Raw genomic sequence first — 16,961 nt, 5'->3', positions numbered from 1 at the left:
TGGCTAATCATGTGGAGAAATGGGCACCTCCTGCTTGCAGGCTGTTAGCCCCAGCAACGTACACAAACGTGTGTATGGGTAGGCGCATGTGGGCCGAGACAAGCCAGGGTCTCATTACGGATGATGCTGGGTTTGCGAGGATGTGTGTGTGTGTGTGTGTGTTGGTTTGTTTATCAGCAGCAGCACTCCTGCAGGCTCCCTCAGCCCCAGCACTGCTCCAGCGATAACACCCGCAGCCAATGTGCCGCCAACACCGCCGCTCATTATGCGCCCGCCGCCCGTTTCGAAGGGTGCTATTTGAGATTATAAACATTCTCCTCCATAATATCTCACTCTCTCATTTGAATAAAGAGGACAGACACGGTAATTAACAGGGTATTAAAAAAAAAAGCAGACAGAGGGGAGAGGGACGGAGGGGGAGAGCGCAGAGCAGAGAGAGACGCGGGAGAATTAATAAGAGCCGTGATCTCTCCAAGGCCTTCTTAATGGGCTGTGACAGGAATTTATTCACACTTAGAGCGGTATTAAATCAAACCGCCCGCTCTGACGAGACATAACCCGCCACCACAGCGACAGCAAGGACGACGGCCCTCTGCACCGGGGACCTGGGGCCACAGGCACCGCCCCCAACACCACAGGAGCTCCAGATCCCCAAGAGGGATAATGGGCGAGAAGGCCTGACAGGCTTGTCATCTTCACGTCCAGGTGCTTCTATAAATTGTTATCCCAAGCCTGGTAATGAACCGATTCCACTCCACTCACACCGGTGCTGAACATCAGCACAGTTTGTGTTCAGCATTTCCTGTGGCTGCCTCTAGCCTCCAGAGAGTATCTACACATTTAGATCCATTTAGTTTAACGGAACAAATTCAACAAATTTAAAATTTAATGTCTTACTTCTTCAGAAATCAAGGGTATTACAAAAATATAGAGTTTATTTTTTTACTGCTTTGTTGGAGTAACAGTTTCAGCTGTCCAGGAAAGGTTTCTACTAGATTTCTGAGCACTGATGTGAAGATTTACCATACCGGTAATTGCATTTATTAATAAGGGTGTTAGGAAGATCAGCATGCTGAATACTCATCACCCCACCTCATCACCAACTTCCCCAACTCATCCCACTTGTACTGGCTGGAGCTCCATCATTCCACAGAACACTACTATTGTTTTAATCATTCTAAGACCGTTTTATGAAACTGATCTAATCATAATATGATAGTATAATAAAGCAATTATGCCTTTCTAAAGGGCAATTAACTTTTAATTATTAATAAATTATGATAAAGACAGCAGACATACAGCTGTATTATATTATGACATGTTTAATATGCAAAAGCTGCTATGCATAACAAAGGTGCATTTTCACAGTTACGTAACTGAAAATCAAGATGAAAAGTAAAAGGAAATGAATAAAATATAATCTAAATAAGTCTCACTCGCTGGCCTGTAGGAGCGGTCTGTCCGTGAGTGTGAATGTGATGAGAACAGTCACGGGGATGAAGGCCACTCTACTGCTCAGCAGACTGCAAAGCCATATTTCATCAAGCTCCTGACAAACAGCAATTACCCCAATCGACAAATAACGAGGACACAACCATTATTCACAGCCAGAACACCACAGAGAGCAGCAGGGCATTATCATACATACCACTCCACCCTATCTACAGTAAGGACCACAAACATGGCTGTTCATGTTTAAGAGCATAAGGTTTCTAAAATATGGAGCAGACAAAACAGTTTTTTGACCATTTAGGAAAAAAGGGAGAATATGTTCCGTAAAATCAAATGTATAGTTACATGTATGGAAAAAAAAAAAAACAGGACTCATCCCTTTCTCCCTTTCAGAACAAATCAGTTTTGTTTTTTACAATAGTTATAAAGTGACTTCAGGAATAAAAGAAATATAAGCCTAAATAATACACATTTGTTGTACAATAAGCTAAATAAAAAAACTACTGACTTCATTAGGTTTTATATTACACAGTAATAGTAATGTGTCTAATCTGTGCAGAAGTGTAATGTCATAAGATGCAATACCAAAATAATTTCCTGAAAAGTAGAATAATTGCACTCAAGTGATTCCCACTGGTGGATATCGTATCCCAGGTGGTTGCTATGGTTTTGCTATGTTGTTGAAGGTTATTTGCTATTATGTCTTAGGTAGGTGCTTATGTCCTGCAATGTAGTTTCTAGGTGACTGCTATGGTGTGGCTGTTGTATCCAAGATTTTTACTAAGTTGTCTCTATGAGGTGGTTGCTCAGGTGTTGCCAAGCATTGAGAGTAACAGTTATTGTATATGGTGTTGCCTGGGACTGTTATAGTGTTTCTAAGGGGCAGTGGTGGCTGGAATGTATGAGTGTTCACTGTTTACTGCACAGATCAGTTAATAGTGGAGGCCATATTCCATCTGTGTTGCTATAGGGCTGCTTTGGTGTTACTAAGTGGTTGATATGGTATTCCTAGGTGGCGTTGTATACCTTTTTTTTTGCTAAGTGGTTGCTAGGGGGTTGCAATGGTGCTACTAGGTAGACCCCTCTGTATAGCATGTGACTGCTATGGTGTTGCTAGATGGTTGCTAGGGATTTGCAAAGGTTTCTATTACCATAGAAACACCCTATCAACCACCTTGAAGGTGGTTGATAGGGTGTTTCTATGGTAAACTAGGAGCTCCTAATTGTACTGTTAAGTGGCTGCTACAAAAACAGAAATAAATACTGCTTTAAATGATAAATTGAAAGTGTGTCAGAGTGTAAGCTTGATTATTTTAAAGTCTCATTTCAAGCCAGGCTCCTATCCTCCCAGGTAAATTAAAATGTCTGTAATGGTGACTGTGTGCAATGTCAGACTAATAATGTGCTAATAAAGATGAATAGTCACTAATGATTCAATGTAATTTTACCCTTGAGAAATTGCTTCTCTACCGTTTTCTTTTTATTGGATTGTTCATATAAATAATATGCTCCTTAAACGCCTTAATATAAATATTCCATCCAAACACCCATCCATCATCCCTCCCATGCTCGAAAGCGTAGCTGGCTGTGCCCGAAGAAGCAGATGCAGCGAAGCGACTAACATCTGCTCCCCACATTCTGCTGTGTCGCTGACCTCCCCTGAGTTCCCCATCCCTTATTCCCCCAACATGTTCTCCTCATCCAGCATGTAATTTGCAGCTGGCCGTTTGGCCAGCCCAAAGCTCCAGGGCCCACAGCGCTCGAGCCCTGCTGCTTCTCCTGCTTTCATGAATGCAGCTCATTTTAAACGAGACCATCGTAAAGGTTCAACATGTCCAGACAGAACATGGCACCACTCAGGATTACTCGTCTTTCTCTGTGGTGAAAGAAAAAGCTGCGCTGGAACACCGGGTCAGATTTCTCCAGAGACAGACTTTGGTGTTTCACAGGATGGTACAAGTTAACGTCTGGAAATCTATCAATTTAGTCTCGACTCAAGACTCGAGCATGGATCATAAAAAGACCAAAAGGAAAAGATTCTACTGTACTTATTTTGGAATATGAGGAAACGCGAAGAGTGTGTACTGACCTTGTTGACCTCCAGCACTTCTCTCCTCTCCTCGCTGGATGAACGTATCTGACTGGCTCCACGGTCGTCCAGCTTTGAGCTGTCGTCCTCCACATAGGGAATGAGTTGCTGGAGAAGAGAGAAAAACAGAGAACAGAGTGTCTAACACAAACTGAACAATATTTTTGTAGCATAAATGTACACTGACCAGCCATAACATTAAACTACCTTCCTAATGGAGAGTAGAACACCTTTTTGTGTAACCACAACAGATTTGAGCATTTGAGAAAGGTGTCCTGGGGTATGTGTCATCAAATGTAAGCAGCATTAATGAAGAACTGCGATATAAAATTGACTTTTATTGTAGAAAAATTAATTGTTTTTTTGATGCCCTGATAAATGGTGCTGGCTGCTATGCTATGCAGAGTCTATGTATATATATCTGTCATTATCAGTTCAAAGATGGCGGTGCACGGAGCTGAAGTTAGCGTTATAGGATGTAAACAGTGGTTTTTAATAAGCTTCTTGTGAACTTTTTAAGTTATTAATGTCTCGTTTTTAATGTCAAAGCTCTCCAGATTCTAGCAAGGAGGTGTGGAGCTACTTTGAGGCTGGATAACGGTGGAAAAATTGATTTATTGGGGCAAATTATGCCCCGTGTCTTTCAGTCTGAAGGGTGTTTGGGGATAAACTGTTAAAATGTCTGGATCTCAGAACGCTGTGGGAGAGCGGAGGTGTGCTGTTCATCAAAGGTAAGTACTTTTTGTCATGGTTTACTACAACAAAAGTCCATTTTACACCAGAGTTCTCCTTTAAGTTGTGAGGTGGAGCCTCTATGAATCTAAACAGTGAGCCTTAGGTGCCCATAACCTGTCACCACTTCACAGATGATTCATTTCTTAAACAACCTGGGTAGGTAAATATTGACCACCAGGAACACACCACAAGACACACCTGATGTTTTGGAGATGTTCTGACCCAGTTGCCTTACCATCACAAACAGGCCTTGCATTACAGGTGTTTTATAAATATAATAATTATTTTTAATAACATATATTATTATTAATAATTATAATAATATTTTCTTCATTTTCCTAATAGACTATTTTTACAGAACATTCTTGATTGACAGCCCTAACAAAAATCTATCTATAAATAAACAGATATTAAGGAAACTAAAGGCACATTTTCAGAAAAGACAGATGATTCAGGTTTAAGTTCCATTCTTTGCTGCAGCATGCGGTATTTTTGGTTGTTTTTAAGCCGCTATATGTTTTTTAAAGTGCGCGTGCATCTCTGTCAGTTTGTATCATCCTTCCTGAGGCAGTTTGTTTAAAACAAGCTGTCATACACAGTGTTCGTCTTGATATGTCGCATTTTTTCCTGTTTCTACAAAACCTGAGAACTCAGCATTCACCACTCATATGACTTCAATCTGTCTGAGATTACTTAAAAACAAATAAAGCATTGCTTCTGAAATGTATTTTGCTGTGTAACTTTAAGTCCTGGGAGAGCTGTATGTAAATTGTGTATAAACTGTTTTCTCAGGGGACGGCTTGGGAACACCCACACCTCTATACATAAAGTTAGGGTTAAAAACTGGCATGTGTGCTCACAGCAAGGTGACATTCATTAGCAGTGGTTAGACAAGGCCTAATAATATGTGCCAGATGGATGGGACATTCCATTTCAAGTTGTGCAAGTAAACAGTGCATTGTTTGGTAAAGATTGTGACCGGTGGCATCTGGCTAGAATTGCCCATTCAAGCAGACAAGTGAATTTTACAAAATGTAAAACTTTTGGAATATAATCAAGAGGGTGGACGATCACAAGCCATCAAACCAAGCTGAACTGCTTGCATTTTTGCACCAGGAGTGGCATAAAGCTACTCAAAAGCAGTGTGTAAGACTGGTGGAGGAGAACATGCCAAGATGCATGAAACTGTGATTAAAACCAGAGTTATTCCAAAACAAATATTGATTTCTGAACTCTTAAAACTTGAATATGAATATGAATTTGTTTTCTTTGCATTATTTGAGGTCTGAAAGCTCTGCATCTTTTTTGTTATTTCAGCCATTTCTCATTTTCTGCAAATAATTGCTCTAAATGACAATATTTTTATTTGGAATTTGGGAGAAATGTTGTCTGTAGTTTATAGAATAAAACAACAATGTTCCTTTTACTCAAACATATACCTATAAATAGCAAAAACTGATTCAGTTTCTTAATTTTTTTCCCAGAGCTGTATGTAGAAAAGGTACATTTTGCAGGAAAGAAAAAAAAACTTCATAACTTTCAATGGAAATTATTTAGTCATTTTGGAGCATTTTTACTGGTCCAGTCTGACATTTATGACAAATTGGCACAACTACCGAATTCACATTATGTTATGCATGGAAAAACAGTAAAACTTGTGATACATGATTTTTGTGACAGTGAAGAATTGCTTTGAAACTCTTAAAATTTGGAATTTTTTCTAGAGAAATATGGCTTTCCTATTTAATCTACTCCGGTTATCAGTTCCCAACTATATTACTGCTTGGATTTAGCTGTGAAATAGCCTTGGGTTCAGCCGCAGCCTGTCCTCACTGTCCTTACAGCATTCATCTGTCCTAATAGTTCCCATTCCATTCAGCCAGTTTCACTCCAGTCTTCTAACAAGCAATTTATGTTGTAAACAGTCCCATCCTGAAACGACCTTGACAAACGCTCAATATTAGTAGTGCAGAGTGTCACCTCTGCTGAAATCACACTGACACCTGCTGGTGCAAAGATTCAAGGATGCTACACTCCAGCACTCGGGAAAGAGAGAGAGAGAGAAAGAGGGATCCATGACCGTATCATGCAGGGCATGAAAGCTGCTCTCTTCCAGGACTAGCAGATTTGTCCAGGTATGATGCACTGCTGAAATGGTATATATATATATATATATATATATATATATATATATATATATATATATATATATATATATATATATATATATATATATATATATATATATACAGTTGTGGTCAAAAGTTTACATACACTTGTAAAAAAACATAATGTTATGGCTGTCTTGAGTTTTCAATAAGTTCTACAACTCTTATTTTTCTGTGATAGAGTGATCGGAACACATACATGTTTGTCACAAAAAACAGTCATAAAATTTGGTTCTTTCATAAATTTATTATGGGTCTGCTGAAAATGTCACCAAATCTGCTGGGTCAAAAATATACATACAGCAACATTAGTATTTGGTTACATGTCCCTTGGCCATTTTCACGGCAACTAGGCGCTTTTGGTAGCCATCCACAAGCTCCTGGCAAGCTTCAGGTCGAATGTTTGACCACTCTTCTTGACAGAATTGGTGCAGTTCAGCTAAATGTGATGGTTTTCTTGCATGAACCCGTTTCTTTAGCACTGTCCACGTGTTCTCAATGGGGTTTAAGTCAGGACTTTGGGAAGGCCATTCTAAAACCTTAATTCTAGCCTGGTTTAGCCATTCCTTTACCACTTTTGATGTGTGTTTGGGGTCATTGTCTTGTTGGAACACCCAACTGCGCCCAAGACCCAACCTTCGGGCTGATGGTTTTAAGTTTTCCTGCAGAATTTGGAGGTAATCCTCCTTCTTCATTATCCCATTTACTTTCTGCAAAGAACCAGTTCCACTGGCAGCAAAACATCCCCAGAGCATAATACTACCACCACCATGCTTGACAGTAGGCATGGTGTTCCTGGGATTAAAGGCCTCACCTTTTCTCCTCCAAACATATTGCTGGGTGTTGTGGCCAAACAGCTCAATTTTTGTTTCGTCTGACCAGAGAACTTTCCTCCAGAAGGTTTTATCTTTGTCCATGTGATCAGCAGCAAACTTCAGCCGAGTCTTAAGGTGCCTTTTCTGGAGCAAGGGCTTCTTTCTTGCACGGCAGCCTCTCAGTCCATGGCGATGTAAAACACGCTTGACTGTGGAGACTGACACCTGTGTTCCATCAGCTTCCAAATCCTTGCAGACCTGCTTCTTGGTGATTCTTGGTTGACTCTTAACCATCCTGACCAATCTCCTCTCGGCAGCATGTGATAGCTTGCGTTTTCTTCCTGATCGTGGCAGTGACACAACTGTTCCATGCACTTTATACTTGCGTATAATTGTCTGCACAGTTGCTCTTGGGACCTGTAGCTGCTTTGAAATGGCTCCAAGTGACTTCCCTGACTTGTTCAAGTCAATAATTCGCTTTTTCAGATCCACACTGAGTTCCTTTGACTTTCCCATTGTAGCTTTTGTAGCTGAGTCTAATCACTGGGTCAAATGAGCCCTATTTAAATGGGCTCATGAGAAGTCAACAGCTGTAGTCAATCAGAATCACTTACAAGAAGTGAAGAGGCCATGACATGAAGCTAATTTGATTGACACAACTCGCTACATCACCAAAATTGACAAATTGTGTTGCTGTATGTATATTTTTGACCCAGCAGATTTGGTGACATTTTCAGCAGACCCATAATAAATTTATGAAAGAACCAAATTTTATGACTGTTTTTTGTGACAAACATGTATGTGTTCCGATCACTCTATCACAGAAAAATAAGAGTTGTAGAACTTATTGAAAACTCAAGACAGCCATAACATTATGTTTTTTTACAAGTGTATGTAAACTTTTGACCACAACTGTATATATGAAATCACCTAAAACAAAGCATCATTTACAACTGTCAGACGAGCTAACGGCCAACATTTACGGTGAGATGCACACACAGCTGGTCTAGTCAATATAGAGAAGTATTGCAAAAAATGTTTAAATCCTTAAATATTTTCAATGGGGTCAGGAAAATAATAATAATAACAATAATAATAATAATTCAGATGATGTCTACTTATTGTACAATAGATTGAAAAAGTAATTATATGGCAGATAAAGCATTCACATCTGTGTACTAAGACACACATACAAACACAACAAGGCTACTCAGGCTATTGTCTCTGGGGCTATTATCTCTGCCCCACTTCCCTTGTCGTCAGTGTGTAGTCATTCCCCTGTGCTGCATTTTTTTTTAGATATGTTTTAGGTTGTGTTTTAAGAAATGGTTGACTTTCTGACCTCAGTGCTGTAGGCCCTAAGACCAACTTTTCCTATTCTGTGCTACTAAGCATGACTTAGCTGTCTGTGTACTGCAGCATTCCCTCTTGCACTGGAACAAATTATACTGTGCATTTTTGTTTTGTTAAATACAAAAACAATCAATTGCTGAAAAATGATTTTATAGTTATCTTAACATAGAGTTCCTAACAGCCTGAGCAAAACAATAAGTATTGTTTAAACAAGCCAAGCCATCTAATTTGGCTAAACAAATAAATCTTCTTAAGAATAACTATTAATGCATGTGCCCATAATATTTAGATTTATTTTTTTTTTTCAAAAATATCATTTTACAATCCAGGACTTAGTAAATAGAGCTTTACCATATAAATTAACATGACCAAGAATTCAGACATTTCCCTGTCAGCATAATCACTCATTTTTTGGTGGGTCTGCAGTTTTGAGGCCAGACTTCTCCAGCTTTCATGCTGTCACATGCCAGCCGAGCAGCCGAGAGGGGAAAAATCAGATCATATGAGCAAAGAAAAAACCCAAGAAGAAGGGAAAAAAAATAGCCAAAAGCCTCTGGAAGGTTTATCGAGTCGAACCGGCTGACTGGCGCAGCTGACAGAGAAGGGACAAAGGCAAGAGCCCGAGATCGAATGAACTTCGCGCTTGTTAGGGATGACAAATTCGAGCCAAAGACAGGAAAACAAGCGAGTTTCCAGCCAAACACATATAGTGTTCTGAAGGTAGGGGCCGTGCGCTGGCAGGCTGTGGTAAAAGGAGCAAAGCGACAGCACGTTACTCATAGTTTGGACACTGAGGGATGGATGTGGTTTGCTGCCTGACAGAAAAGAATGACTCAATGAGGTCTGCCCAGTTTCTTTACTCTGAGGGAGAGAAAATGGATGAAGAAAGAAAAAAAAAACGAAATTCCAGAGCGCTGAGGAGCCGGTGACTGCTCGTGGTGGAAAGCGCTGATGCAAGCGGCTTCGCCAGCTGTTCGGTAGAGAGAGCTGCGGCTAATTAAAGCCGTGATGAGGTAATGCTGCTGCCTCCGTTATCCCACTTCCTGTTTGGAGAGACAGCTCCTGCTGAATTGATGGAGCACCTGAAGTCAAACAGCAGGGATCCAGCCAGCATTATCTTCCCTCTGAGCAGCAAACAGGAAAATGATGGAGCCCTGTAAAAGGCTGAGTGAATGTAGAATCATTGGCTGAGGCTCTTATCTAGAGCGACCGACATTTGAGTCATGTTACACAGATTGTGGAGAATGTACAGTTAGGTGACTTGTCCAAAGACTCTTATTGCTGTAGTGTTGTTTATACCTACTCTGCTAATCCAATTTGTAGGAACACTAGTGGAATCAAATGTAGTCTTATACTGCAGTAGTCCATTTAATTTAAAGTTGGACGTGTTGTTCTAAAGTCCTGTTCTGCTCTACACAATGGTACAAAGTGGGCGACTGTAGCCTTTCTGTCAGCTCCAACCAGTCTGGACATTCTCTTTAGACCTCTGTTTATTCATAATGTGTTTTCATCTGCAGAACTGAAGCTCACTGCATGATTTGTGATCTTTGTTATATGATTCTGTGTAAACTCTAAAGAGTATTGTGCTAAAAAAATCAGAAGACTAGCAGCTCTAGAAATTCTCAAACCAACCTATCTGGCATCATCATGCCACCAACACACATTTGTTCTCCATGGTGAGGTTGATGTGAAAATACATAAAGCTGCTGAGCCATATTTGCATTACAGTATGCACTGCACTGCTAACACAGGATTGGTTGATTAAATAATCGCATGAACATATAGATGTGCAGACCTTCTTTATATTTCTTTTCATTTACTTTTGGACATAATTTTGTGGAAGAGTCTAAAACATGCCATTGCAAGAATTTCCATTATAATAATAAAAATGGTAATATGTAGGGAATTGTGGTGAATATTGCATTTTTAATTGTGGCATATTTTCCAAACATTTAAATACTGCAGTATTCAGCAGGTTTTCATATTCACACATAACTCAGAAGAATCCAGAATGCTAATTATTATTAATATTAATCCAGTAAAATGTTATCTGTGAGGAATATCTGTAATGCATTTGAGATTAGTGCATAATTTTTAAATGACACAATGTCTGGAACAATTTCTGAAAAAGAATGTCTGGAACAGACAAGAAAAAAAGCCATAAATTGATCAATCTGAGAAAAACACAATATCCAAGGACACAAGTGGGACAAAAAAAACATTAAACAAAAAAAAAAGTCTTCTCCCAAGTGATCACCAGGTACACTAATCACAAGCTGGCACACATGCAGTAGCGCATTCAGCAAAAGTCCCTAAAGAATAAAGTGAATTAAAACCAATTCTTCTCACCTACTTTGAGCTTAACATTATATATGAATATGTATAGCACATCTCTTTACCACTTCAAGATACAGTAACTGTTTTAACGGCTACTATGCCTTTAACATTACACAACATTCTAGGTTCAGTTTGCACCACCGTTTGGTATAAGTCCAGTACAATGAAAAGAAAATCTAAATCTAACCCAGTTTTCTTTTCATTTAATATAAAGACACAAGTGTAATAGTTAGTGGTGCTTGTTCAGTTTATCACCCCTGAGGTAGAGAATAAATAAGCAGTAAAGAGTAAATGAGCAGTAAAGAGATCCCTGTTGGTATTAACTTCCTCTAACACTAATAATAACACTGGGAGGGTGAAGACCAGCAAATGCTTCCTCTGATACATGTGAAGTCTGCCATCATCTTATTTCACACTGTCTCTGATGCAGCACCACTGGGTAGCCAGTGCTCTAGGAGGAAAGAGCAGCAACATGGCTCTGATACATCAGAAAACAGATGCCTGTGCAGACTAGCAACACACTGAAAGTGACGAGGGGAGGAAACGTCATCTGCCCACCACTGAGAGATTAAGTTCAACTGTGCTCTCTTAGACTCAGGCTGCTGATGGCATTTCACCTCCTCCACCTACTAGCTTAAATTGCTGTGGCCGTTTATGAAGAATAGGGAGGAGTTTTGCCTTATAGTATATTATGTTATTATCAGTTAAATGAATAATTCTGTATTTTATCCTAATCAACATTTGGCACAATGAAATTGAATGCTAACCTCAGGAGGAATGGGGTCCAGGCCAGCGCAGTTTTCATTGCATTTGTCGTAGATGTGAAGTCAATATAGTATTTAGTTAACACATAGACTGTGTATAGCTGGACAGAGCATCGTCTCTCAAAAGTAAAGCCACCACAGGTCGGGCGCCCCCTGCTGTTTGGCTGCAGAAAGCTGTGTAACCCAACCCCCATAGGTTTCAATGGCAAAACTGACAACTTTTAATCACATTTTTTTCCAATATACTGTAATTCTACCTCCGTTATTTAAAAGCAACAGCTAGTGTAACCTCTGCTTATATTGTCAAATTTTTATATCCCCACAGAATTAATTTTTTAAAACGTTTTCCAGCTCTATTCAAAAAGGTGTGGTTATTGTAAAAGGGCTGGGACCAATGACTGTATGGGAGGGACCATAGACTGTGTGAGCTCTGTGGAGGCAGCCCTCAGGGGCGGGGTTATTTAAATGAGTAGGCTGCTATCCACAGTCTTTCTCCCTCCTCTGGTCTCTACTGCGCAGACTCAGGTTTCAGGATCACCAACATGGCAGAAGATTTTGGCTTCATTTTTATCGAATGAATGGAAACAGCAACACAGCGTCCATCTTTTTTACAGTCTCTGAGTCCACATGATTGAGATATTTTCAAATGTAACCTGTGGTAGACTCTTTTAGTGCGCGAGTGTAAACCTTGGACTTGGGTTTTTCTTCAAAATCATTGTGTTCCCGAACTCTTTCAGTATTTTTGTTGCATTTTGAAGTGTTGGTGACAGAGTGCTGGCTGACGCCAGATGTTGGCCAAAGACGCCAAGAAGCAGGAAATGGTCTTAGGGGCAAGACTCCTCAAAGCAGGGAGTCAGAGTGTATGTGCTGGCAACCCTGAGAGGGGTTTCTTATCCATTGCTGACCAAAAAATTTTATTATTATCTTTGAATAAACTGGCAAAGCTATTTTTGGACAGGGACTCATTTTTTTTCTTTTATAAAGTGTTACACGAAGATATTCAGAGCAGATAATAATCTTTCAATCTGTTCAGCAACGTTTGACCCAAACATGTAGTAGTAGGGCCAAGAGGTGAAATGGGATTCGGCCAAAAACAAAACATATAACCTTACAAATAACCTTCACAAATAAACTAATCATCCACTAAGCCATAAGCTTTTAACAGTGGTCATCAGGTACAGTAGCATGATCTGGGATTTGAACCGGCGATCCTCCGATCACAGTGACAGTCCGTTTAAAGAACTGTCAACAGTTATCTTTTCTGCTATGATCTGATACAGTATGAAATTGAATGCTAACCTCAGGAGGGATGGGGTCCAGGCCGGCGCAGTTTTCATTGCATTTGTCGTAGACCAGGCGCAGTTTGCGGAAGAGAACTGACAGCATCCTCAAGTGCTCCTGCAGCTTTCCCAGGCGGTCCTGGTGAGTATTAGGATGGTATGTGACCCCGTTTGGCAGCTGGGAATGTGGGCAAGAAAGATGATTAGAGACAAATAATAGAACTACAAGCCATACTCTTTCACAGTGATGTGATTTTGCTCAGTGATGGGCAGGGTCAGGAACAAGTGTACCCAAAGGGAAAGCAGCGCATTTAATAAAATGTTCCTTAAAAAATGTTCTTGGTTGCTTTAAAGTGTATTTTTATCAAGTGGGTTCAGGTTAGGCCCAAGGTGCAGTTATTTTTATATCTGCACAGTCATCTGGGTACAGGCAGGAATGTTCAGATCCAAGTAAAACAAAAGCTGACCTTCACATCTGCTCAGTACTCATCATTCATGTCATTTCCTCCATTCCCATACTGACACACTGTGCCTACCTGCATGTTTCTCAGTAGCTGAAAGATCTCCATGGTTCTTAAGACGATGTCCTGCACGGTCTCCTGCCCGATGCGGCACAGCGACGCCGTGTTCACATCCCGCACTGCCTGCGCCTGCTGCCCAGGGAACTGGGCAAGCGGAGGGGTTGTCATGGGGACAGAGGGGAGGGGGCACAGTGGCAGGTGGCTACTCAGCGTCACACGATGGCATGCCTTGGCCACAGCCAACCTGAGATTATAGTCATGGGAGAGGGTTAAAGAAGTGGGTTAGAATGGACATGTGTGGTCATGAGCTTGTATAGTATAGTCTCTGTATATTTAAAAGCACTGCTAGCAGAATCAGACAATCTGAGGTGCTTTGGAGTAGCCATACATACAATTAACCTAAAGTCAACATGCCCAATGCCAAGCATCAGCTACAGGGTCTTAAAGCCCACTTATTTTTATCACAATCTTCTAACATCTAATGTAAAAACGTTCTTTAAAAGTAGAGCCTGTTACTACAGTACTTGCTTTTAACACCTTTGACTCAAAACTCATGGGATATCAGTATGTAAATTAATCATGAAGTGTTACCCCATGGAACGACTTAGGAAGACCAACACATACACACATATATTGGAAGGTGTTATCTTGTGATTGAGATTGACCACAGTGTGCTCATGGCAAGGTGACATTAATTACCAGTATGAGTTCAATTGAGGCTTCATAGTGGGAGGCATAAGGTTATGATATTTCATTCACGTGTGCATTTAAATCAGACATTCTGTGTGAAATGGATTTGGGGTGTAGTGAAACATGAACATGAATATAAACTTCCGTTAAATAGCCCACCTTTGTTTGCCCAAGCGTTAAAAAATACAGCGCTTTAATAGCCAATGGTCCCAACAAGCTTACAATGCAAGTGATAGGGGCTTCTTTTACACCAATAACAGGATAGGAGAACATATTTGCAAAATAAATTCAGTGCAAATGCAGGAATTCAAGCTGTTGCTGAAAATATCTGGTGACTGTCTACATGAGAATAAAGAGGGCCATAAAAACAATGGCATGAACTTTTGGCAATATTATTCTCATGTTGCCCTGAGGCATTACAAAATTTAACAAAAAACAAAATAAACACTGTTTTAGTTAGGAAACAAAAAAGTAAATAAACATTATGTTTTTTGATAAACAAAATAATATAACAAACATTAAAAGGATATTTTAATACCAAAAAACACATGCCACAAGGAGGAATTTGATTTACCTCCCAGCCCAAGCCCACAGTAACAAAAAAAAATGAATAAAATGCTGGCTGGATTTATCTGATTCGATTTTGAATTTGGTATCAATATCCAGAAATAACACTTGTAACACTCTAACAAACAAACAAGGTCCAACCTCATTTCCTTCTTCACTTCCTTGCTCCTCTATACCTCTATTCCTATTTGGCCTCCTTTAGGCCCAGTCTTAAATACTATATATACCATATGTACATCATTATTGTAAGTCGGTTTGGACAAAAGCATCTGCCAAAATTAATGTAATGTAATGTAATCTAAAATGGATCTGGTCTCTTATGGGTTACTATAGTGTTTTTATTTGCAGCACAAAGCTAATTTATTATTAATAAATTAATATTATTATAAATTATTATTATTAGTATTATTATTACTATTATTATTATTACTACTACTACTACTGGATATAGTCTTTATGATGTTAATGCTGAGAGTAATCAGCAGGTGTTTTAATCAGGTATTCCCCTAGTCTATTTTAGTTTAGCTGTACAGTACAATAATAAGATCAGGCAGCATTAAGACAGCAGCAGCAGGTGTGTTTAGTTTATGTTTATCTCTGTGAGTTTGTGGTGGTGTTTAATGTTATTAATGGTGAATTATAAGAGTGATACAGATCACACTGTAGTAAATCTGACAGTATGAGCTGAGCTCAGAGACTTTACAGAGATCCGGTGTTCTGTCGAGATGTGCTACCTAGTCAAACCGTGCTACCCTAGTGTATATTTAACTGTAAAAATACAAAAGAAGCACCATATTAGAGCATGTTACCAGCAGAAATCTTAGTAGATGTAGAGTTACTATATTTGAACAGCATAAATCACTATATCATGGTAAATTCATGACAATGCCATTATTACAAATTGCTTTTGTATTTTGTTAAATAATAATGAATGTATTTATTACTCTTATTAGTAATTTCCATGTATGCTTTTGTGCAATGACAGAGAGTCCAGGTCGTTTAATGCACAAAAAAACAACAAAAAAAGCAGACGAGGAATAGTCTAAACGTGCAGGTTAGCGCATGCGCAGTGTCTTTAGGAAGCACGTATCGATGGACAGCATAACTCGATGGAACACCGGGCTAATCAGTGTAGCACACCTGCTAACCTCCCTCTCACCTGGAGCTCTGAGCCCGGGACACACTCACACTCCGTATAAGCACATAACCCCAGGTTACTGCACACACTCAGATACTGTATAACACTATAACACACACACCTTTACCTGTAACTCGCGCTGCTGCCGCTGCTGTTTATGTTGTTGACAAGATGTCATTCCTCACTTAGCTACGACTGACTCCCCGCTCCCGTCAGGAATCGCGAGAGTTTGAGAGGTTTTACTGTAAAACCCTGAATAAACGCGCATCTAGTTTCCTCTTAAAACATTATCCTTTATAATTAATGTTTATTAGTTAAAAAAAAATCCAAAAATATAATATAATATAATATAATTTTCTTTATCATTTTTTATCATTATTCTTTTCCAGTTAAAAAGACCAACCATACCAAATATTAATTTATTCAGGAATGTGCTATGTGCTTTTTTATTGTTTATAATATAATATAATATAATATAATATATTATAAAATTAGTTAATTAAGAAGAGCATTCTTTATTTGTTTTTGTTTTTTATTAAAAAGAGGGTCTTCCGCAAAATAAATTTGTTTAAAAATAAATCTAAGAAATGTGTCTAAGAAATGTGTTTTTTTATATATAATACAATATAATATAATATAATATAATATTCAATTAGTTTATTTTTTCCAGTTAAAAAAATAGTCTTTCCCAAAATCTATGTCTTTTTTTTAACATAAATGTTCCTAATATCTATGTGTTCAGTAGATCAGCAGAGCCATTGTTTTTTCATTCTGACTGTGTAGATAGAGTCCAGTGCGCCATCTAGTGTTCATGGATTTTTTCTTTCTTGTAATGCAAAGTGCAAGAATGTCTGCATTGATAATACAGTCAATTGAATGTAAGACACAAACATGCTAATTATTATGATGTTAGGTAAAAATATTTTGTCAGCCTATAGAGAATAGTATTATTCTTTGTGTCAAGCATATAAATAATGTTCTGTAAGGCTGATTAAGTGGACTGTGAATACATCCAAACCTAAGACAAATGCATATAGCAAACAGCAAAGGAC

The 16,961-nt window shown here is 39.0% G+C and overlaps 1 protein-coding gene across 4 annotated transcripts in view; it reads right to left on the bottom strand.

Moving 5' to 3' along the window:
• med30 (mediator complex subunit 30) overlaps nt 1-16,125 on the bottom strand; it is a 35,867-nt gene extending 19,742 nt beyond the window's left edge. For 3 of the 4 annotated variants that reach the window (XM_007245753.4, XM_049475477.1, XM_007245755.4), the window contains exons 1-4: nt 16,037-16,125; nt 13,530-13,758; nt 13,013-13,171; nt 3,542-3,649 (exon numbers count right to left, since the gene is read on the bottom strand). In XM_007245753.4, the coding sequence (XP_007245815.1) occupies nt 3,542-3,649; nt 13,013-13,171; nt 13,530-13,682 (420 nt within the window). In that variant the 5' untranslated portion in view covers nt 13,683-13,758; nt 16,037-16,125. Of the gene's footprint in view, nt 1-3,541; nt 3,650-13,012; nt 13,172-13,529; nt 13,759-16,030 lie in introns of all 4 variants that reach the window. The other variant, XM_007245754.3, reaches the window with a different exon arrangement.
• Nucleotides 16,126-16,961: the final 836 nt, after the last annotated feature.

Source organism: Astyanax mexicanus, chromosome 3 (genome assembly GCF_023375975.1).
Source record: "Astyanax mexicanus isolate ESR-SI-001 chromosome 3, AstMex3_surface, whole genome shotgun sequence".
Taxonomy (NCBI): Eukaryota; Metazoa; Chordata; class Actinopteri; order Characiformes; family Acestrorhamphidae; genus Astyanax; species Astyanax mexicanus.
Note: the sequence above shows the minus strand (reverse complement) of the source record. Positions and strands in the feature narration are given on the sequence as shown.